This window comes from Sinohyriopsis cumingii, chromosome 17 (assembly GCF_028554795.1).
Source record: "Sinohyriopsis cumingii isolate HCF-2022 chromosome 17, ASM2855479v2, whole genome shotgun sequence".
In the NCBI taxonomy this organism is placed as follows: domain Eukaryota; kingdom Metazoa; phylum Mollusca; class Bivalvia; order Unionida; family Unionidae; genus Sinohyriopsis; species Sinohyriopsis cumingii.
This window is the reverse complement of record NC_142977.1, coordinates 90634733-90648891: the sequence shown is the minus strand read 5'-3', so window position 1 is coordinate 90648891 and position 14159 is coordinate 90634733. Positions and strand designations below refer to the sequence as shown.

The window sequence follows — 14159 nt, the reverse complement described above, 5'->3', positions numbered from 1 at the left end:
CACTATAAACTTCCACACTGCAGACATTGTAGCAATGAGACTGAAAACTTGTTAAAGTTACATTAAAATCAATATCACACACATGTCTTGGACACTACTCTAATGTCTTATTTAATAACCAGGACACTCTTTGTCTTATTTAATGTCTATAAGTCACTATTCTGATAACCCAATTTTATATCTAGGACATGCTCTGATGTCTTATTTAATGTCTTGGACACTACTCTAATGTCTTATTTAATGTCTTGGACACTACTCTAATGTCTTATTTAATAATCAGGACACTCTTTGTCTTATTTAATGTCTATAAGTCACTATTCTGATGACCCAATTTTATATCTAGGACACTACTCTGATGTCTTATTTAATGGCTAGGACACTACTCTGATGTCTTATTTAATGTCTATAAGTCACTATTCTGATGACCCAATTTTATATCTAGGACACTACTCTGATGTCTTATTTAATGGCTAGGACACTACTCTGATGTCTTATTTAATGTCTATAAGTCACTATTCTGATAACCCAATTTTATATCTAGGACATGCTTTGATGTCTTATTTAATGTCTTGGACACTACTCTAATGTCTTATTTAATGTCTTGGACACTACTCTAATGTCTTATTTAATAATCAGGACACTCTTTGTCTTATTTAATGTCTATAAGTCACTATTCTGATAACCCAATTTTATATCTAGGAGACTATTCTGATGTCTTATTTAATGGCTAGGACACTTCTCTGATGTCTTATTTAATGGCTAGGACACTACTCTGATGTCTTATTTAATGGCTAGGACACTACTCTGATGTCTTATTTAATGGCTAGGACACTACTCTGATGTCTTTTTAATGGCTAGGACACTACTCTGATGTCTTATTTAATGGTTAGGACACTATTTTGATGTCTTGTTTGATGGTATGATAGTACATTACCGATGTGTAACATCAATAATATGAAATTGATATAAAACTGTCATGTGATATCAGAGTTGCTATGTGATAAATTGAATTTTTATCAAATGTTTATTTCAGACCTCATTATGCATCAGTTTTAGCGGTGGCATGCCAGTCCTGTATTCTGATTTGGCATGTTGAGCCTACATCTCTTGCTACCAGGTAAGTTAATATTGGACTCCATGAGACCTGTATCATTTTGTTCCTATTTTCTGTTGTTCATCTTTCCGAAGCTTGGAAGTTCAAGGTACTTCCCTTCTTTACTAGGCAAGATTTGTTAATCAGCATCATTCTGCATCTCAGCTATTGGCATATATGGACTAACCAAAACATTGTTTTGAACAAGTACCTGTTACAGATGGCAGAGCTATTTCTTGTTGAAGCAAATAAAATTAATTGACTAGTGAGAGATTTTATTATTTGTTTAATATTTAATATGGCAAATTTGATGTCCCAATTTCTCCTTGGGATTCATTCCTCAATCACATTATATTAGGAATATTAGCATGCTACCTCCTGAATCGAACCCTACAAAATGATGAAAATCATCTTTTCCTGTCTATTTCAAATAGACAAAGGGCAATAACTATTGCCCATTACCTCCCTTTGGCACCGCCAGTTGTTGCTAGTTTTTGGCTTTGCTGCTGTTCTAGTCCCATCGTACAGTTTATCCTTTGACAGTCCAAGCTGTTTTTGTGTTCTAATTGGCCCATCCAACATTCCTTTTGGATCAGTTGTGAGGATTTAGCAATCAACTGCAGGTTGTATACATTATGTTTACAATTTATGCCAAATTTGAGTGAATTTGTCAAACTTCAGGACTTCATCTTTATAAAATCATTAACCTCCTACAAGGCCATTATGGGTTAGCACAACTTTAGTCTTTTTCACTTATCCATTCATAACGGAGCTTATATTAGTAAGATCTTACATGCGTGGTTTCTTCTTATTTGATGTTGTTTTGATAGAAGTTTGATAGATTTGTATAAACTAAGCATATGCATAAGTTCATAGTATGGTTATAGGTTTATAATATGACACTTTTTCACTTTTTTGTTAGTTATGAAAGTATTTAGCAAGTTGGTAATTCCAAGGCATTGCAAGTTTCTGCATTAATTGTCATTTCTTTTATTGTTTCAGTGGGAATTCATACAAGTTCTTAATGTGCAAAAAGTTTAAGGTAAGGGAGGATAACTACATCTCCTGCATTGCCGACTGCTCCTGTGCCTAGTGGTTAGAGCATCCACCTCAGATGTGGGAGGTTGTGGGTTAGATCCTCGACAGAGTCTTACCAAAGACTTGTAAAAATGGTACTAATAGCTGCCTTGTCACTCAGCATTAAGAGGTTAATGTTAGGACTGGTCAGCCTGGTGTCAGGATAATATGACTGGGTGGGACATCAAGCTACATGTCTGCAGTAAGATGGGCCAGTGCTAGACATCACTATAAACTGCTGTACTGCAGACATCGGAGCGATATGACTGAAAAATTGTTAAAGCTACGTTAAAAATCCCAGTCACACACTCACACCTGCATTGCCTGTACAAAATGTACTTCATTGTCTCCATGCAACATATGCATGTAGTTGGTTGACACTTGGGCCATAGTGATCCAAAAGACAGCTATGGGGAAGGCTTGACAGACTAAATCAAGGAAGGAAAACATTTACATTCTCAGCTTTCAACCCAGATCCACCTTTGTTGCAAGTCTTGTGGAGGAAGCTGGGGCACCCCTCCTCTTCAAAAGTTCATCAGGTGCAACAAATGGTCACAGTTATATCAGCAGCAGGGCAGGAAGAGGATATGGAAAGGGTACAACCATCTTTTGAACAAAGGCGTCATCTGGTACAGGAGACGACAGCACAACTCCTGACATCAGGGCAAATTTTACCCCATTTTCCCTCATTTGCTCCTGCACCTTTGTCTGATTCATCATCAGCTGACCATCTTTCACTGGCAGTTCAGCCATCCCAGTATGGGGACCTTTTGCAACCAAATGGATTGTATGGGGATCTTAGTGACAGATCCATCCACCTTGCCACACTGTTAGCAGCCTATGGAGTGGTTAGTACCGGTAATAGCCAGACCATCTTATGTACAACCAGCATTTGGGCTGACCATACACCATTCACACCAGCCAGCAATACCAATAGTATTGGACTTACAATTGCTCACTACCTACACTCAAGGGCGTGCTAGTGACATCTCCAAATATGACTTGCTGGAGTCATCAGTCCCATCCAGCATGACTTATGTACAGCTACAAGCCAACTTTGAAAAGGACCCAACACAGAGTGAGTGCAGTGAGATGCTGGCAAATCAGTCTTATTTAGACCTGACAATGGGGTGGACTGATTTCAGTTTTCAAGCCACTTTAGAGAAAATCTATCAGGTGTTGGCCATCTTGGAATGCCTTCCACTCCTTGCTGCTACCCAGGATTACAGGGTCAAGTCATCGGTTGATTTTGGGGAGGAGGAAGAGACACTGTCCTTCTGGCTCCTTCCCCAATTGGTAAAGATTAAAGAGATTAACGATTTGGCTTTCAGGTTGGATTTGTGACCCAGGCAATTCTGAGGTGTTAGGCCACATTCCAGCAACATTCTCCTCCTCATACTACAATGCCTTCAGTATGGATCTTCTGGCTCTCCATGCCATGTCCAAGCTGGTTCAGAACATCGTGGTGACATCCTCCATGTTGTATTTGGCCTCATTCGCAATCTTCCAGCTCACCAAATAATCCAACAATAGCAACACCTGGGATGCGATGGCCAATATTGCTTTGGTCCTTAAACAAGCAGCTCACCATATTATGGACAATGCCTTGACAGTTTCAGCCAATTTAGACCTAATCTGATGGAATGCATGTTTGCGGTCCATGTTGCTCAAACTGCATAATACTCTTGCTTTATGGACGACCCAGTTTGGGTCTCCATTACTTTTAGGATGAATAAAAGAAGTTCAAAAGCAGCCAGCTCAGGAGCTGTGCCTCCAACTTGCTGCTTCCCCAGTACAGGCATTTTGGCTCACTCAGTGCAAAGGGATGTTCAATGGCGCCAGGACAGGGGATTTCCTCAGCCAGATGTGCACCAATATCAGTCCCAACCCAGTGCCTGGAGACCACAGCCTAATCAACATAGAAGACGATCATACAGATGTGTGAAGAAACAGAATTTCTCCACCTTCAAACTGGACCACTCTGGTGGCCTAGTGGTTAGAGTGTCCACCTCGGATGTGGTAGGTTGTGGGTTCGATCTTTGGGCGAGTCATACCAAAGACTTATAAAAATGGTACTAACAGCTGCCTCGCTTGGCATTCAGCATTAAGAGGTTAGTGTTAGGACTGGTCTGCCTGGTGTCAGAATAATGTGACTGGGTGGGACATCATGCTACATGTCTGTGGCATGATGCCCCAGTGTTAGACATCACTATAAACTGCCACACTGCAGACATCAGAGCAATATGACTGAAAAATTGTTAAAGCTATGTTAAAAATCCAAATCATATCTGCTTCAAGCCTCTAAACCAAAAGCATTGACCTACCTTCCCCACTGTCTGCAGACAGTGTACCTGTGGGAGGCTGACTCCTGATTTTCTTGCTGACTCGCTGGATTTCCCTCTTCCATCAGAACGGGTGGTTGATCCAGATCATTTCCGAGGGGCTTCTTTCATTCATCCAATCCCCTCCCCTCTCCCCTCTTCATGGAAGTACCGGCAGATCAGGAGAAGGATGCCTTCCTACAACAAGAGATACAGTCATTCATAAAATAACAGGTAGTTGAGGTTGTTCAAAAGTCACAATCTCGGGGGTATCATTCAAGGCTTTCTCTAATTCAAAAAGTAAACGGCAATTTTGATACTCGTCATTGACTTGAGTTTCCTCAGCTGATTCATTGCACCTCCAAAGTTCAACATAGAGATGGCAAGATCAATCTGCCTTCCTGTCCATTAGTCTCCTCCTGGCCAAAGCAAACTTAATGTCCCTATCCAACCTGTGTCCTGCAAATTTCTCTGTTTTGCATACCACTACACCTTTCATCAATTCACCGTTCTTCCCTTTGGTAGCAGACTTGATCCTGCTCAGCCATCTTTTTTTGTGCCCCTTGCAAATGAATTGTTGGCACAATGGCACCCATTTTCAAATCCCCTTGATTAGGCCGTCATGATCACACATGAGATTTGATTATTCCTGAGTCACTGGTGCAACCCAAGTTGGCTGACAATGGGAATCTTGCTGATAAGCCACAAGCAGAAATAACAATATGCACTGATGCCAGTGCATACAGGTGGGGTGAGCCAGACTTCATTTCCAGCACTGACATGTAGGAGCCAAGGGCATGACCTCTGCACTTAAGTATTCTAGAAGTGAAGGATGTCATCAATGCCTTTCACTTCTGGAATGATCAATTCTCACAAAACAGTTCTTATTATGTCTGACAAATGAGTTGTTGTGACCTCCTCAAACAACGGGGCACCAAATCATCTGACCTATGTGTTCTGATTTGGCAGTTTCTGTATTGGTGCTCCAATCTCCCTATCAACTTACAAGTCAGACACATTGGCAGTACACTCATTGTCTTGGGTGACACTCTATCCAGGATAGGTCAAGTCCTCTACACAGAATGGTCTCTCAATCAATCAGTCTTCACTTGGATCTGCACACTTTTAGGGCATCTGATGATCAACCTATTTGCGACGAGGTGGAATCATAAGTTATCCACCTTATCTACTCAGTCTAGCAGTAGATCTGTCCAGGAAGATATCCGGCCAACTCAAATTTTCTCAAGGATCCACAGTCACTGGTGTTCCCTCCCTGCCCAAATTGTCTTCTTCAGCTTCAATCCCTCAACTTTTTCTCTGGCTCTTTGAGGAGAAACAGTTGGCCTCCGTCACTATCAAAGACTACTGCTCTATGGTATCAGACAAATTCTGGCATCATGGCAGATATGACATTGGGCATGATAAAGACCTTTTGGATCTTTTAGCTAATATTGATCTCAATCAACCAAAATCTCTCACTCTATTTCCAAAATGTAACCTGGGTTTTAACATGGCTCAGTTCAAGTAAATTTGAGCCCCTAGCCCACACTTCACTTAAGTTACAAACATACAGCTTCCACATGCAGGGAAAGTGAGCTACGTGCTTTCTTCGTCAACCTGAATTATCTTCAGTTCAGATTGGATCATTTGATGGTCCTCTTGACACAACCAATCTTTGTAGCCAAAATCCGAGTCATCATTCGCTCACTCTATTCCATAGATAGGAACAGAGCAGCAGCTGTCAAGCACTACTTGAAACACAGAGACAAGTCATGGCATGCACAAATGCCTCTTTCTCCAGATGAAGATCATTGAAACAGGGTATCGCCCCTCAATCCCTTGCTTCATGGCTGAAATGAGTTATATGCTTGACATACTCTGAGGTCTCACTAGATCAGAGTTGCCTTATGAAGATTACTGCTCACAAGATTCAAGCCATATCTGCGAGCCTTGCATTTGAACACAATGTTTTGATTCAAGATATAATAGAATCAGTCAACCTTCTCGAGGTTTTATCTCAGAGATTTAGCATTACAGAGGCAAACACAGACAGCCACCAGACCCAACTAAATCAATCAACACAGCCTGTTAGCTTCACTGGATTAAGCAGTACGTGAAAATATTTCAACTTCCTCTTCTTAACCTTGGTAAGGGTCACAGGTCGAATGATCCCAGACTGTTTTGCTTACATAATTAGGAGAACAGGCTGTCGTTCAAATGGGAATCCAACTATTTATCCCCAGAAGGATACCTGAGGTAGAGGTCAGATGCTCAAAATCCCCTCCTCTTTTTTTCCTAATGTAATGTGATTGGAGAATGTATTTGAAGGAGTACGCAAATTTTTAAGTCAATTATGTTTCTCCAAGAATACTTACCCAATCACATTACTTAAAAATCATCCCTACAACTGCGCCATGTGAGCATCCTCATTAGTATCTCGCTTAGCTAAAAACTAGCGACATCAGGCGGTGACAAGGGAGGGTAATTGGCAAGAGTTATTGCCTCTGTCTATTTGAAAAAGAGATGGAAGTAAATTTTTATCTTTTTAGTAGGGCTGGATCATGAGGTAGCAGGCTAATATTCCTAATGTAATGTGATTGGGTAAGTATTCTCTAAGAAACATAATTTACTTAAAAATTGGTTTTCTTGACTTGAGAGTGAATGTTTTAAATCTGGAAAACTAATAATATAATAATAATAATAATGCTTTATTTATAGAGGGTGACTCATTAGTCAAGGACTATTCTCCCTTGAGGCCCTCTTAAGGAGAGTAGAACAATGCACATTATATGAAGATAGCAATAATTAGTGTTTATTTTAACATGTTTAGTATTAAAATACTAAATTCCATTATCTATTAGAAACACATACATGCTGATGATATCTTTTCTTAAATACTCTAATATTTTCAGCAGATTTTACATGTAGTGGAAGCTTATTCCACAGAACTGTACCAGAGTATTGAAAACTCTTTTTGAATTGCTCTGTTCTTGGTTTTGGTACTAGAAGGTTTCCATGTGATATTGATCTCAACTGGTATGGTGTTGAAAAATGCCTGAATAAGTCCTGAAGATACTCTGGTGCAGTTCCATGTAGACATTTATATAAAAGAACTGCCTTGTGAAAATCTATCCTGTCATATATTGTGAACCATTTGAGTTCTGTAAATAATGCTTTTGAGGGATGATCAACAGATGCATCTAAAATTACATGTGCTGCTCATTTCTGAAGTTTATAAATCCTGTCAAGCTCAGATTTAGCACAGTTTCCCCATACATTAGAACAATAATCCATTGTTGGAAGAATATATGACTTGTAGTATAGATTGTGAGTTTCCATAGGTAGATATTTCTTGATTCTGCTGAGAAGGGCAATTTTGGATGACAGTGTTTTACAAAGTTTATCAATATGGTCATTCCATAATAAATTATTACCTACAGACACACATACAAGCCTTTCATGTTTGACATTTTCTAATGGATAATTATTTATTGCAAGAGATAGTTTTGGGTTCCCTGACTTGTGTAGCTTTTGTGATGTCCCCAAAATCATACATTTTGTTTTACCTTCATTAATTACCATCCTGTTTTGTTGTGCTCAGTTTTGGACTCTAATAAGGTCTGAGTTTAATCTCATTTGGATAACTTCAGTATCAGAACTAGATGTATACAAGGTTACATCATCTGCAAACAAATCTGTATTTGTGGATTCATTATTTAATGGTAGATCATTGATAGAGATAATGAAGAGGAAAGGGCCCAAAACTGAGCCTTGAGAGACTCCTGAATGAATAGTGCGAGTTTGAGAGCTAATATTGCCAATGCTTACTTGTTGAGACCTTTGTTTTAGGTATGATCTAAACCAGTTTAAAGAAGGATTGTCAAACCTGTAACATTTCAGCTTTTGCAGCAGAATTTATGTATGTATGTATGTGTGATGTATGTTGCTGTAGTCAGTGGTTGTAAGTACTTCATGCACCTTTAAACTAGGTTTATATAATGAATAGTCTGATTAGTACAGTTTTCTTCAGATATCAGAAAAGGAACAATTCAATATTTGTATTAATATGTAAAAGACCTTGTTAGATTTTTGGGCCATGGTACGAATTTTCCTGGGTGGGTATTTTTTTTTGTTTTATTTTTAAAGATTTTTTTCACAAAATGGTGACCTTTTTTTCTTGGTTAAAATGGTTATATTTATTGATTGGAATGATTGGAAGAAAAATAATAATTTAGAGAATGAATTCTGAATACCTTGTTTTACATGTTGCCAGGCCATCGTCCAGTTCTGTTCAAGTTCTGCAGCAGAGTAACCACTGCCCAGTCACCTGCCTGGCCTGGGATGTCGATGGTCGGATTCTTTTGTCTTCCTCACCAGTTGATACAGCCATGATGGTTAGTTCAGCAGAGCTATTTATAAATAAGTATATCAAATCTGATCTAATTACAGAAACTACTTTAATGTTGGCTCACTGGCTGAAAATTTTGACGTGCAGTATTTTGTTACATATGCCATTCATTTCTTTGAGAACACAATGATACTAAACATTCAGGCACTAAATAATTTGGCTTAAAGCTTAAACAGTGTCTTAGATTTTTGATGCGGGGTGTGTCTGTTTGGGTCTAATTTTGAGACATAATTATCACTTTTCCAGCAGTGATGGAGTCAGCATCATTGTACATTTTGTGTTAAAGTTTTACATAGCAGAAATAAGAGATACACCTATGCATGGATGGAGGTGGGAAATAAGTGAAGCAGAGTGTTTTTGTTTTTCAAAATTTAGTAACTTAGAGGTATCAGAGTTTGTTGTTATTTGCAGGAGATCCAGATATTTCCCCAAGAGGTGGAAGAATATAGTGCCAGTTTTAGTTTTATTGGGGTTTTGAAACTGGATCATATCGAAGAACATAATGCATAGGCATTTGATTGTGTTTGATTCTGAACCAGTTTGAAGAACACAGTGCCAGATTCCATCATTTAGTCTAGGCATTTGATTGTGTTTGATTCTAGATCAGTTTGAAGGACACAGTAACAGGCATTTGATTGTGTTCGATTCTGAATCAATTTCAAGGACACTGTACCAGGCAATTGATTGTGTTCAATTCTGAATCAGTTTGAAGAACACAGTGCCAGATTCCATCATTTAGTCTAGACATTTGATTGTGTTTGATTCTAGATCAGTTTGAAGGATACAGTAACAGGCATTGTCTTTGAGTCTGGATCAGTTTGAAGGACACAGTGCCAAGCATTTGATTGTGTTCGATTCTGAATCAGTTTGAAGGACACAGTGCCAGATTCCATCATTTACTCTAGGCATTTGATTGTGTTCAATACTGGATCAGTTTGAAGGACACAGTGCCAGGCATTTGATTGTGTTTGATTCTCAATCAGTTTGAAGGACAAAGTGCCAGGCATTTGATTGTGTTTGATTCTCAATCAGTTTGAAGGACACAGTGAAAGGCATTTGATTGTGATTGATTCTAGATCAGTTTGAAGGACACAGTGCCACATTTCATCATTTAGTCTTGGCATTAGATTGTGTTTGATTCTGGATCAATTTGAAGGACACAGTGCCATGCATTGTCTTTGAGTCTGGATCAGTTTGAAGGGCACAGTGCCAGGCATTTGATTGTGTTTGATTCTGAATCAATTTGAAGGACACAGTGGCAGATTCCATCATTTAGTCTATGCATTTGATTGTATTCGATTCTTATCAATTTGAAGGACACAGTGCCAGATTTCATCATTTAGCCTAGGCATTAGATTGTGTTTGATTCAGGATCAATTTAAAAGACACAGTGCCAGGCATTTGATTGTGTTCGATTCTGAATCAATTTGAAGGACACAGTGCCAGATTCCATAATTTAGTCCATGCATTTGATTGTATTTGATTCTTGATCAATTTGAAGGACACATTGCCAGATTTCATCATTTAGTCTTGGAGTTTAATGTTTTATATGGGAGAAGTTTCAAATCCTTTATTCAAATTTTACAGCCATCAGATGTTGGGATTCTAGAAGTTTTTGGATAAAATAAGAAAACCAGTTATCATTAGTTTTACTAACCCTTGATAAGATTTGCATTTTCTTGAAGATCCTTGTCAAATTATTGGTGGCATTCAGTAGTGAAAAGTTTCACTTTTAAAGATGGCTATTTCTAATTTCATAAATCCAGTTAAATTCATTGCACTAGTAGGAATTGTTCATGCAGGGTATCAGATGTATAAGACATAATTGGTTTAAACTGTGTTTGCTTTTTTGAGATTAGCTGAGATAGAAACCATTCATGTTTTATATTAAGTACAGCCTTTCGTTAAACAAATGAAAAATAAAAAACATTTAACTTAGAATTTAGGACTAAAGGCTTGAATCATGGACTGGAAATCTTGCAACTTCTCTTATAAATGACAGACTTTCAGTCCAAATTCAGTTCTGTTCAATATAAAACGTTTAATAATGTGCAGTAAAATTGATATGAGAAAAATAACTAGAGCTAAATTTGTAATGAAATTATTACTTGCTTTGTAATAAATGACCTAGAAGTGTAGTCTGAATTCTCAGTTTTACTCTGAAAACTTTAATTAATTCAGGGCTATAACCTGGACACACACTGACAGAAGTTTTGTTATACCATTTAGGTTCATGGGTCGGTGGTTCTTTCCGGGGTTTTCCTGGGTTCTTCCTCCACCATTAATACTGGCCGCCATGTATAGCCTATCGTGTGCTGAAAAATGGCATTAAACCCTACAACAACAAAAATATACCATTTAGGTAATATTTAGCTTATCTGGCCAGACGCCTAGTGGATTTTTGGTATAGCCCTGCATCTGTCAGGGAATGGTTATCTGGCCAGAGGCCTAGTGGATTTATGGTATAGCCCTGCATCTGTCAGAGAATGGTTTGTTGTCTATCTGGCCAGAGGCCTAGTGGATTAATGGTATAGCCCTGCATCTGTCAGGGAATGGTTTATTGTCTATCTGGCCAGAGGCCTAGTGGATTTATGGTAAAGCCCTGCATCTGTCAGGGAATGGTTTGTTGTCTGACTGTTTATCAACATTTATTTGTGAACACTCCAGAGACTTCATTTTTGATTAGATTTTGATCAGACTGGGTAAGCTTATATTATCTATATCTCCATTGAGTTCAATTACGAGCAAAATTCATGGACATTAATATGGTGATCTTGCGTCTGATTGGCTGGTATCATAAAAACTCTTGAGGCCATATTCTTGATCAGATATTGTTAAACTTTGTTATATAACCCACTACACTACTAAGATCATGGAAAGTTCCAGCTGCAAAGAGCTCTTTGAAATTACTAACAACCTAATGTCAAGGAACAAATCTACACCACTTCCAACTACCTTCTCTCCAGTCGACCTTCCGGATATGTTTGCAAATTTCTTCTGTGACAAAGTACAAACCATTAGAGATAAGCTTGACAACACAATTTCAATTGACTCGTCGTCACCATACAGTTGGGATACAGAATTTGAGCAGCAACCATTAGCAGCATTTGAACCTCTCTCTACGGATTTTATACATACAATCCTGATGAAGAGTGCACCAAAGTCATGTGAACTTGATCCAATTCCAACATCACTGCTGCGTGAGTACTTAGATCCAGTATTGCCATCACTAACTGATATTATTAATACCTCTCTCTCATCCGGGGAATTCCCATCGTTTTTCAAAACTGCCATTGTAAAGCCTCTGCTGAAGAAACTAGCACTAGACCATAGCGATTTAAAGAACTACCACCCAGTTTCTAATCTCCCATTCATATAAAAAATCTTAGAAAAGGTTGTTCTATCCCAGCTTGTATCTCATCTGAATTCAAGCAGTCTTTTTAGCAATGTACAATCTGCATATCGCCCTTGCAACAGTACTGAAACTACTCCTCTAAAAGTAGTTAATTACTTTCTCTCTGCATTGGATAGCGGAAAGATTACAGTCCTCACCCTCCTTGATTTGTCCACAGCATATGACACAATAGACCATGATATATTACTTCACCGTCTCCAGCATGTATTTGGCATTCATGATACAGCCTTACTGTGGTTCAAGTCCTACTTGGTCAACAGGACACAAATTGTATCTGCAAATGGAATACACTCCAGCCCAGTTGATCTATGTTGTGGTGTTCCACAGGGGGTCTGTTCTTCGACCTATTCTCTTATTCTGTACACTCAATCGCTCTCAAGTGTCATAGATCATCATCCAGTGTCTCACCAATTGTACGCTGATGACACCCAAATATACAGATCTAGCCACCCAACTGAAGTTGATGATACCATCCAAGGTGTAGAGAGGTGCATTTCTGATGTGAAATCGTGGATGACATGTAACAAGCTGCAGATGAATGATGATAAAACTGAGGCCATTCTGATCACAACACAAAGACTTTCTCATTTACATCCTTTACCTCAAACAATAAATATCAGCAACACCAACATTAAATTCACACAATCAGTACGAAACCTAAGTGTTACTCTGGGCAGTACTCTCACATTGCACCAACATGTCATGAACATATGCAAACCCATAACCCCATGCCTAGACCACTGACCTACCACAGTTCTATTTAACATTGATCTTGAAGGTCTCCAATTTATGACTTAGGGGCAGGGCAGCAGGTAGGTGATGACAGACCCAGCAATCCATACTGATTGTGCAGATTAGTTCCATTTGTAATGTCAAGCAAGTCTATGTACTTAAGGTCAGGGCTGCAAACAGTATCAATTATGAATCAGGGCCTAGTTCCCATAGTTCATGGAGGGATCCAGGAGAGAATGCTAGTTGTGTAAATGGCTTCTCCCTTTTGATGCCAGGAAAATGAATATATATATATATATATATATATATATATATATATATATATATATATATATATATATATATATATATATATATATATATATATATATATATATATATATATATATATATAGATAGATAGATAGATAGATCAAGAAAATAATAACTGACACCAACATTATTAGACAGTGTAGGAGCTGTGTGCTCCATAATTTTCTTTTCTCTCTACAGTGTCATTTAATGTATGAATTTATATCCACAAGTAGATGTATCAGCTACTGATGTGAGCCATATCAACCCACTTGGACCATTTCATTTATCATTCTGTTCATTCAGGCTTGGGATGTTGCCATGGAGACATGTATTCCACTGCGGAGAGTGGGAGGAGGTGGAGTATCACTAATAAAGTGGTCACCTGATGGATCCAAAGTGTTGGCTGCAACACCATCCAACATCTTCAGGTAATTATTACAATATGCACTTTTTCTCTGTTAAATAAATTCTTCTACTCTTTGTGTATGTCTGAGTATGCACACAGTTCAGACCTCAAAAGCATTGTTGGACCATTAAATTCAGCACTTTCAGCAGAAGGGATTGTATGGTTCTGCTCCTGTATGTCCATCCTAAATGCATTTTAGCATCATTAGCAATATTACAGCTAGAGTCATGAAATTGTAGACACCTTATCATGGCCATGAATTGATGTCAAGACAAGTGAACATTTAAGTAAACAACTACCAGGTACCTGTCAGTCTTAATGATCAGGTGTTCCTGTCAATCTTAATGATCAGGGGTTCCTGTCAGTCTTAATAATCAGGTACCTGTCAGTCTTAATGATCACATGTTCCTGTC

At 38.4% G+C, this 14159-nt stretch overlaps 1 protein-coding gene across 1 annotated transcript in view; it reads left to right on the top strand.

The window, feature by feature from the left end:
- The window catches only part of LOC149779403 (aladin-like), a 121120-nt gene that overhangs the window by 63716 nt on the left and 43245 nt on the right, over window positions 1-14159 (top strand). Inside the window, exons 8-10 of the mRNA XM_089940068.1 lie at window positions 1034-1117; window positions 8765-8885; window positions 13644-13768. Coding sequence (XP_089796194.1) covers window positions 1034-1117; window positions 8765-8885; window positions 13644-13768 — 330 coding nt within the window. The remainder of the gene's footprint in view (window positions 1-1033; window positions 1118-8764; window positions 8886-13643; window positions 13769-14159) is intronic.